At 34.4% G+C, this 10,909-nt stretch overlaps 1 protein-coding gene across 1 annotated transcript; it reads right to left on the bottom strand.

The window, feature by feature from the left end:
• Positions 1-1,829: 1,829 nt before the first annotated feature.
• On the bottom strand, positions 1,830-8,086 carry LOC107780446 (putative transcription factor PosF21). Its single transcript, XM_075219360.1, has 5 exons — positions 7,918-8,086; positions 6,541-7,607; positions 5,329-5,461; positions 4,990-5,074; positions 1,830-2,421 (listed from the first exon to the last, which is right to left on the bottom strand). Exons 2-5 carry the CDS (start codon positions 7,239-7,241, stop codon positions 2,051-2,053), a joined length of 1,290 nt encoding a protein of 429 aa, XP_075075461.1. The 5' UTR covers positions 7,242-7,607; positions 7,918-8,086; the 3' UTR covers positions 1,830-2,050.
• Between the last annotated feature and the right edge of the window lie 2,823 nt (positions 8,087-10,909).

The following is a 10,909-nucleotide window of genomic DNA, read 5'->3' as shown; positions in this document are numbered from 1 at the left end:
GAAGACAGGCAAATGTAGAGGGCTCTCTTTCCTTTTTATTTTATTTACTTTTTTTTGTCTTTTGACATTTGACATTTAAAATTATTTTCTTAATACGAAGCTTGGGTATTTGGAAATTTATACAGTTTTTTGTTGACTCTTTTTTTAATATTTTAAATTATTAAGTATGATCACTTATAATTTTCACAAAAATTTTAAATATAAATTATATTTTAAGAATTTTGATAATGTATGTTCGAATTCGCACTTTGAACGCCTTCACATAAATTGATTTGAAATAGAGGGAGCACCAACTTTATCTTTTGATTAAGAGCCTGTTTGAACCAGTAAAAAAATTACTCATTTTGAGAAGTGCTTTTGTTCAAAAGTGCTTTTTGGAAAAGTATTTTTGTAAAATAACAGTTTATGTTTGGCCAATTCGTTTTAATAGTGCTTTTTCCAATCTCATTATGTTTGGCCAATCTTTTCAAAAAGTATTTTTAAGTATTAAATTAAGAAAAAAGACAGTAAAGATTTAATTTGCAATTAGTATTATTTAAAAAAAAACTTAAACATTTATTATAAAATAATTCTAAATTAAAATATAAATTAAATATTTCAATCAATATAAAATATAGTTATTCCAAAGCAATAACATTGACTATTTGATATTACTTATTGTTTGCATGATAATTTAAATATGTCAAAATATATTATTCAATATAAAATTAAAATTTACTCTTAGGAATAGGAGAAAGAAAATAAAAATATGATTAAAATAAAAAAGAGAAGAAAGATATAGCAGAAATAAAAAGGAAAAGGATAAGGAAAAATGTTAAAATAATGAGGGATAATTTGCATATATATATATATATATATATATATATATATATATATATATATATATATATGTATGTATGTATGTATGTATGTATGTATGTATGTATGTATGTATGTATGTATGTATGTATGTATGTATGTATTTCTTGGAAGAAGCTAGAATTTATAGATTCTCCCCAGAAAACAGAGAAACCGCTTCTGCTGTTGCTTAAAAATACTTTTTTATTTTGGTCAAACACTTTAAATTTTTCAAAAAATATTTTTTTGACCACCAAAAAGTACTTTGGCCTCCTAAAAGTTTGGCCAAACAGGCTCTAAATGCTTAAATCCACCACTCACACGACAAAGAAGGCTTGTAGTCTACTAGAACAATTCCTATATCTATGTGTTATAAGTTAGCTAGTTTTGGAAACTCATGTGTACTGGCTATTCATAATAGTTGTAATGTGATGTCTCATGTCCCTGTAACGCCTTAGTTATTAATGAAAAATTTCCTGTTTTTACCGGGGGGAAAAAAACGAAAACCATTTCTTTTAGGCAAGAACTCCTTTGTGGTTTGTTTTACTCTTAAAAATGTAAATGTTATTCCCGTTGTAGAAGTTATAAAAATCGCCATTCACTTGCTCTGGTGAGTTAGCCAAACATAGTCTTGAAGGCGAGAGGACATGGAGTCATAAGTTGCATTCATGCAAGAGGGAAGCACAGTTTGAAATGAATCAAAACATGAAATATAATTCAGAATTTGGAAAGGTTACTTCACAGGCAAACGTTGGAAAATAGTTCCACCCTGCAATTCTTCTGAAAGTGATAACAGATTCAGAACAGACAGTTACAAGACAAAACTAACAGGTATCCTCCATGATCGCGGGGAGCGTAAACATGTCTCAAATATAATTAGTAATATGTGAACACTGACACTAAGAGAAATACTGTAAATTACTTGATGTCTTTAAAAAGTCCACCACAAAGAATATTGGTAATATGAAGAAAATCATGTCGAGCACAATGACTTGCCATAGAATGGGACTTGCACAATTTTCAACTAAAAAGTCAATGATTCTACAATGTAGTACCAAAATGCAGATGAAGCTAACCAACCTAATTAAGAGTAAATAAGCTGAGCTACTTGAAAAACACATGATGCTTTTGAAACATAGACTTTGAGCTACATGATGATTCTGAAAAAATAGACCAACTCTATACTCTCTGGCCAACAATGCCTGTGTGTTTTTCAATCCTTTGATATAGCACTAGTATCAGAACCATTGTCATTTTGAGGAGATGACAGTGAACTTCTCGAATTCATATCTCCTGCTTGGTGCAGTTGTTCTTGCAGTTGTTGCTGGTGTTGCAACTGTTGCTGCTGCTGAAACTGGTGGAGCTGATGTTGCTGAAACTGGTGTTGTTGCTTATGAGAATGTATCTGGAGCTGCTGAAGCTGTTGCGCAGCCAACAACGTATGCATCGCATGGTTGTTAGAGTAAAATTGCTGATTGCCCCCAAAGGATGCTGGAAAGTTCATCATAGGTCCGCCATTTGCAATGCCTTGCCCAGTTAGCACTTTCAGATGCTGTATCTCCTCCTTTAGAGCATCATTTAACGCTACATATGGAGAAATTACAGAAAAAAACAGAGCAAAAATATCAATTAGCAACTCTCTGGACAAACCCCAAATATTTTGTGCTCAAAATGTTTTCATGCATTAAAGAAACTAACAAAACATTAAGAAGATCAATAAATACGCGAGGACAATTTTGGAAGTATAGAAACGCTGCATGAAAGCACTTCTGGACTAATAGTCCGTAGTACATCCAGCACGCCTCTATGACATAGGGTTAAGGTGTAAATTGTCAGGTGTGCAAAAGACAAATGCACATTGAACAAGATGAAGAGCTCGTATAGTAATTTAGACAGAAAATTCTAGCAAACATCTTGTGGCAATTTATGAGTGCAAAACTAGCAGAGGATGCATATTGGCTTTTCCACCATTTTAGGCGGCACCTGATGTCTGGTGCATCATTTGCAGCAAATTTTTCCATTCATTGACTGATGAGTGACATTGTTAAAACATGCCAAATGATGGACAAAATGGATTGACAGAGATCAGCATCAAACTTGCAGCCTTATCTATCGTGAAAATATACTTTCTACCTTATCTAGAAGGGTCACTTTCCTCCCATACATCCTTTTTGACAAGTCAAAAGTATCATTTATTGAAACAAGATGGTGAAAATATTTTACAAATAAAAGAGTGGCTCAACCACAGGTTCCTATCATGCTAACCCATTCATCTATACACACTTGTATCCTCCCTTTACACCATAAAATGTACATGAAACAAGAAAGATTTCATAATGCTACAATGTCCCTTTCACTACTGTAAAACAATCTCCTATTCGTTTTGGTCCATCCAAGCCAAAAAAGTACATGAAGTGATGAAGGTATATTTCTCCATACTCCAAACTCTTAATTGTTTCCTCTATTGTGAATGGTGCAACCCATGCAATACTAATCAATAACATGCAAGATTCCACCAATGTCAAACGAATTTGCAATGTAACAAAATCTGGTTGGTGACTTCTTCGCTTCCTTGCACAAACAACGCCAACTCATTACCATTCTCCTCCTCTTTAAGTTGTCCACAATCAATATTGCATCTCGCACAGTGCACCAAATGAAGAATGCAAACTTCTTTGACGCCTTGGTGCCCCATTCCTCCATCCTTCCCTTCTGTCTACTCCATTCAATTAAACTGATCTGAATGAAAATTGTTTTGTCCCTTTCACCCTCTACACCATCCTGTGCTCTCCGTCATCCCCTTCAAGGCAAGCATAGAGTTTATAAGAGAACTAATCTATTTTCTCCCATTCCCAATTTTGTATCGCCATTCTAAATGTGAACTCCCATATTATTCCTTGACTATCCCTTCTTAGGTAATATGATACCATAGCCTTCCCAATGGTTTTTGAAACCTAAGTAACATGCTAAATCCAGCAGAAAGTAATTCAGTTCCAATAGGCAAATTAATTGCCAAGATAACACTATGTTTCCTAATGAGATAAGGTTAGTTTTGAATTGCAACTATTCCAATTTAGGAGCTGAACAAACCGATGGACTATTTCAAACATAACGAAGTACTTGCAGTTTAATTACATCCATACATTCATTCTGTTGTATTGGACTGCTTTTCACCACCAAGTTGAAACATATAAAAGGAAGTGATGGCACCCACATTTTTCAAAATTGAAAAAATACAACAACATGTGTCTCAATCCCAAACTAGTTCAGATCGCCTATATGGTTGCACCACTAATCTGGCTGAAGAAGTTGGTAAAAGCTGAAGAGATCATGGAGAGGAAACATTTGAGAGAGAGAGAGAGAGAGAAGGAAATTTATGTTAGGAAAGTGTTCTATCAGCCTAGTACAACTTTTACTGAGAACAAGGAAATAAGGTCCAGTTGAGATATAACGATTTATTGAAAATTTTCTATGGTGTGAAGGGTCTTACAAGGTGAATTGTAGCCTATTGGTGTCCTCTTAACTTTCCAATTTTTTATGGACAAAACAAAACAGTACCTAATACATGGGCGCCCATCATGACACTAATTCATGAGTTTCTCATATTCAAGCAGCATCATGTTCTGAGAACAAAGCTTTGAAGTTCTAACATCTGAATTATGCAACTACTCAAACCTCCACTACAACACCATTAGCATTCGAAGAAAGTATTCACTTTAGAATATTGGACTTGTATATAATATTCCTTTATCTGAGTCAAACAGGCCCTATCAAAAACTATGCTTAGCCTTGCAAGGTAATATGTGTTGTGTTGGTTTCTGTACAACAAGATGAAGAAAATGGCAAAATTACTAGTATTTATTACCACAAGGTTAATGCTACACTCAATGTGAAAGTGATGCAGTAAATCAAAATTGATTTCACTTTCTTCTGGAATCGCGGAAAAAGTTTCAGAGACCAACAAAGCCTAAATCCAACCAGACCTTATCTTGCATTTGACAAATAATCCCGTTTGGATCAGCTTGAATGTTCAAACACTAATTACATTAAAGAATACCATCGAAGAAATGGCAAACTTTATTCAGACAGATGAAAACACAAGGCTGGTTATGGGCAAAATATTACTGAAAAAGTCATTATTCGGATTCTTACCATCTTGCAGATGCACCTGTTGTTCCATTGTTTGTAAACGCAGTTTAAGTTCACTGTTTTCAGCAGTCAGACCATTTGTATCCCTCTGTTTCATGTGGAAACAAAAACAGACATCTCAGAATCCATAATCTGATGATACATGTAAGGAAAAGGTTAAAGATACATATATCTGTACATTTGTAAGTATGCAAGCAGATGCCACAGACACTAGACTAAGCACTTAACTACTTCCATCACTTCAATTACACTCAAGCCCGTGTTCAACAACAGAAAGAAAACACAAATAAAAAGAGAATGAAAACAAACAATTACAGGGCAGTGAGAGCAACTGATATGCACCTGCAATAGGGTCAACTGAGCAGACAAAGTAGTTGTTTCTGTTTGCAAAGTCTGCACTTTTCTCTCAAGCTCTGCTATATACCTCATTTTCCTTTCCTTTGATCTTGCAGCTGATTGCCTGTTGGCCCAAATCCTGTTGCACCGTATAAACAAAGACAATGATGAGAGAGAACACAATTGGAGATTTGTTTGAGTGAAAACAACAGTTCAACTAGGCAACTAAATTAAGCTTGAAACACTGAGCCATCCCAACTCTTTTCTCTAATCTTAGTAACACGGTTACCCTATAAAGAAAAAATTCTATGCCATTTGTCTTTATATTAGCCCAAGACAATATGCAGCTCTCTCACTCTACATGGTTTCTGTTGCCTGCTTCAAACTCCCCGGAGGGACCTACAGTTTTAATCTTACATATTCTCTTATCTCTTTTGCCAGCCTCCCATTAATGGACAAACAAGTTCAAATTTCCTAGAAGCCAGGGTAGGGGCAGTGGCAGTGTACCCTCCTCACCAACAACAGAGGCCAACTTTAGCTAATTTAGAGGAGTCAAGAAAGCTGGATTTTGGTTCTTAGAGGTGAATTTCTATACACCATTAATGAAATCGAACTTCTGGGGAGATTCTTCTGCTGTAGGCTAAAGGAGAGCAGGAGAGAACAAGAAATAGAACAGAAATGTTTGGGGGAGCGGGAGGCACTTGTTGGCACAGTTAAGGTAGAGGGCCCAGAAGGGCCTTGTCTCTTTATTTTCCTTTCTAACAAGTCTCATCATTTCACCGTCTTCTTTAGCCATTGAAGGGAAATAGTTGATAGAAGAGACCATAGGCAAACCTTTAGAAGTATGATGACAAAACTGCTTCATTAGACAAAAACAAAAAACAAAAAGATTGAGGAGCAAGTGCTAGCCAACATATAGATAAAATGCCTCACCACCAATGGAACAAATGATTATCTTCAGAAGGAGCAGGCATTCGCAAAACAGCACTGTATACTGTAGCACTAAATCTAACTTTTTTTTAAACATCAAGAACATATTCAGGAGGCTCATAGTTTAGGCCCCTCCATCAATAGTCTGCCCCTAGACCTCTACGTAAGATTTAATCCCAAGCAAGACCATGTACCAGAAAGCAAAATGCAAAGGTATAGCCAAGCTAAAATAACGTGAAACAGACTGCAAACTTAAATGAGAAACAACATTTCCATCTAAAGCCTTACCGCTTGGCACGTTTTGGATCAACAAGAGCGAGTTCAGCAAGCTTCGCTGCAGACGTTGCTTTCTTAGTTTCAAGTGGAGATGCCTCATCTATACCTGACATAAGCATCTCCGGCTTGATTGTAGTTGAACCATCCATGGACTGGCTATGCTGATGTCTAACCCTTGGCTTCGCGCTAGCAGTGGGGCCCACATTATCTGACCCTGAAGCTGCTGAAGCCATTGCTGGAATTTGCAATGAACCTGAAGCTGCAGCTGCCGAAGAAGAAGACTCGCCCACTTGAAAATCAGAAGACACAGATGAAGAATTAAACTTATCCATGTCAAGGTACATTGAGAGGAAGTCCTCCTCAGTCTCATCCGACAGAGACGGTCCATCCAGTCCACCAACAACACCAAGATCACTATCAAAGCTAATATCATCAGGAAGAGTAAGAATCTCCGAGTGGGCACGCCGATGACCAAATTTCTTAGGCGGATTATCAGGCATTCGGCTTATATCATGACTAAATCGGCTAGAATCAGCCGACAAACCATGACCAAAATGACCTGATTCTGAAGCATTTCCAGGGCCTAAGGGAGGTAAATTAGCTAATCCAGATTGTTCCAACTTTGCATTGGAACTACCCCCAGGAGGTGAAAACAATGAGTATCTCCCGAGTGGAGGCAACGAACCTACTGTATGGCTTGAAGACTTATCCATATAAGTTCTCCCAGTCCACACAGTATATATTATAAAACCTACCCTTCAGGTTAATGATCTTCAAATGCTAAAATATCACAGAGCCAAAAAATCCAACTTTTACACATATACAATATATACTCCAGACCGAACAACCTTGATAACAGAAACACAAAAATCAACAGGTAATAATTCGTTTTTCGCTTAAAGCAAGAACCTTCTCACAATGTAAGTTGTTTTATTCTGCATCTAAAATCCTGAGGTATTCAAATTCCACCAAAACTTAGCTATAACAGAACATGAAACCCCTTGCTGAGACCCTGTATTGTTGATTTCAGAAATGCTGAGCAAGCTTATCTCAGATCAATTTCCTCTGTAAAATGCAACCTGAAAAATGGAAAGAAAAGGGAAATGAGCAAACCCCATAATATCTTTGATAAAAAAAAAAAAAGGGATATTTTGTTATCAGAAATCTCAGATTCAAGAAGAGACAAAAACACAAACACGGAATTCAAAGATTCAAAGAAATTTGAACCTTAACAACCCTTTTGAAGAATTTAACAGACACAAAAAGGACAAAATGCAGAGCACCAAAATGAAAGAGATATATAATAAAAAAAACGAAAAAATAAAGATTACAAATTCATTTTAAAAAAAAAACAACAAAAAAGAGGAGAAGAGGGAGAAATTCTTACACGGTTTCTTTTAGATCTCCAGAAAAGGGAAAACAGAATCAAGCAGCTTTTCACATGGGGATAAATCATACGCTAGAGAGAAAAAAGAGAATGTGAAGAGAGGATAAAGAAAAGAGGCAAAATCTGAGAAGAGTGTGCTGCGCCTGCGGTGGAAGGAAAGTGCAAATTTGTAATTATAATAATGCTTACGGACATGCTATAAATTCGGACAGGGATTCATATCCGGACATGTTCGGACATGTTGACATGGGCACCTTATTCTTTTGGAATCATTGCACTTTTGATCCCTCAATTATTTATGAATTAAGTCATTTTTGGTCCTTGCATTATAAGCATGTTTAATCTTGAATTGATAAAATGTGTGTTTTTTTGTCCCTTTACATATGATATATAAATATTATATTTAGATTGTTGTAGAATTACATTACCTTCAAATATGGAGTAACAAAACAAATTTACTTTAAAAATATTAATGATATTACAGCTAATATTCGATAATCTTGTAAAGATTCACAAGTATAAGAATCAAAAAGCATCATTAAAGGTCGAATATGCTTAACATAAATAACTGTTTGAAGTTCAATAAGACAACAATTACTGTGAGACTATTGAAATTTCAACTCATATATTGTCAGCATCGAATGTTATTTAAAAACAATTGCTTCATGTCGGTTTAGAATTGCATGTGTAATTACTAGGATAGTAATTGCATAACCTAGTAACTACACAGTATAGTAATTATAATGACTTGTTTATTTGTCATAACGTAATTACAATTTAATTTTTACTATATGATAAACATATATGTAAATAAGAAATATCAAATATTATGAGGTATTCAAAATGAATAATTTTTTGTAAGAATATATTAAATTATTATAAATTGATAAATAATATCATAAAAGTATCTTCCAAATAAATAATATTATTATTTAAATTAATTAATAAAAATTTCAATAACGGATTTATAACTTTTACCAATTCATGTGAATATAAGAAAGTTAAATATGACCTACGAAAGTATTTTATATTAAATATTTGTATTAATGATTAGAAAATAAACCTAGTACAATAAAATACCGTCTTTTATTGGGATATGAACAATCTAATGAAATATCAAAATCTAATACAAAACAATCACATGAGTTGTTAGAGCTGTCAAAACAGGCAGCCCAGTCCAAGCCTCGTAGGCTTTTAAATTTGACGGGCTAGGACGGGCCGGCCCGCCATATAAATTGGCCTTAAAATAGCCAGCCCAACCCAACCCTAAGAGGGCCGCGGGCTAAGGCGGGCTGGCTCTTTATTTTTTTTTAATTTTTTTTTAAATCCTTAAATATTTTTTCGTGACATAGTCGATTAATCATGTAAACAACTTCTATTTGCTTAGAGCGTACAAAAATGTTGATATTTGACGAGAAATCTCGTAATTGAAATGCAAATTCTCTATATCTCTTGCTCTTCTTTTTTAAAGTTACATGAATATTTTCTTAATACCTTTCTTTTATTTTCCTCAGATTCAAGGATTATTTTAATAAGCTTATGTGCTGAGGTTTTTTAATGTAGGATTAATATCATTTGTTGATTTCATCATTATAGTCCATAAAAATTTTAAAATTCTTGAAATTTGCTAGTGGTCAATTTTGTTTGTGTATTTAAAACTGATCTTTATCTATACTGAAGAGTAGTTTAAATAGTAATAATATATTAAAGTAATCCAAACTGATCATTGGTTACTTAAAGTAATATTTTCTTTTGAGAAAAGATTTTATTGGCTACCTAAGACTTTTCGAGTTCGTTATTAATTAAGCAAAAGAAAAACTAATTTTGTCATATTACATGCATATCAAAAATCTAAATTCTAGTTGATATCGAAAGGTAAATGAACAATTTAGGGTTGGGAATGGGGATTATAGTTAATAGTTTTTTTACTTTTTACTTTTTTTAAATATTAAATATTTAATAGTAATTAATTTGAATTTAATTAATATTTGACCCACGGGCCGGCTCAGGCCCAGCCTCGGTCAAGCCTCAAGGGCTAGGGGGAAGTGCACGGTTGGCCACTAATAACACATGTATTTATTTTTAAGCCACCGTTTAAAACGTCTTTAGTCTTTAGCCACTGCTTTAATAAATTTTAACTGCCCGGACGAAAATACCCTTCTGCTCATGTCCTTAACTTCAGGACTACATGTCCTTAACTTTTGAACTTGAAACTCTAAGTTCAGGACTACATGTCCTTAACTTTTGAACCTGTAACTCTAAGTTCAGGACTTCAGGACTACATGTCCTTAACTTTTGAACTTGGAACTCTAAGTTCAGGACTTCAAGGCTAAATGTCCTTAACTTTTGAACTTAGAACTCAAACTTCAAGACCAAGCGTCCTTAACTTTTGAACTTGTAATTGTAAGTTAAGGTCTACTTGTCCTTAACTTTTGAACGTGTAACTGTAAGTTAAGGATTGTCTGTCATTAACTTTTGAACTTGTAACTGTAAGTTAAAGACTGCTTGTCCTTAACTTTTGAACGTGTAACTGTAAGTTAAGGATTGTCTGTCCTTAACTTTTGAACTTAGAAATCAAAGTTAAGGATCTATTGTCCTTAACTTTTGAACTTGTAACTGTAAGTTAAGGACTGTCTGTCCTTAACTTTTGAGCTTGTAACTATAAGTTAAGGACTGTCTGTCCTTAATTTTAGAACTTGTAACTGTAAGTTAAGACTGTCTGTCATTAACTTTTGAACTTGTATCCTTAACTATTGAACTTAACTTTAGGACTTCAAGACTACATTTCCTTGCTACCAAGTACTTGAATTTCATCTGAAGTGACTGAAGGAGTTTTCTGTTCAACATTTTGCGAGACTATTTCTATCTCTAGATCAATATCATAAGGAACTTCTTCGTCACTATCATCATTTGACTCAGAATCCACAATCTTTGTATTAGCAGTTGTTTTCAAAACCAAAAGCATCATTGCCAATCATAACAGTAGTGAACAAG

This window comes from Nicotiana tabacum, chromosome 8 (genome assembly GCF_000715075.1).
Source record: "Nicotiana tabacum cultivar K326 chromosome 8, ASM71507v2, whole genome shotgun sequence".
NCBI classification, from domain to species: domain Eukaryota; kingdom Viridiplantae; phylum Streptophyta; class Magnoliopsida; order Solanales; family Solanaceae; genus Nicotiana; species Nicotiana tabacum.
The sequence above is the reverse complement of the archived record's forward strand: the minus strand, read 5'-3'. Positions and strand labels throughout refer to the sequence as shown.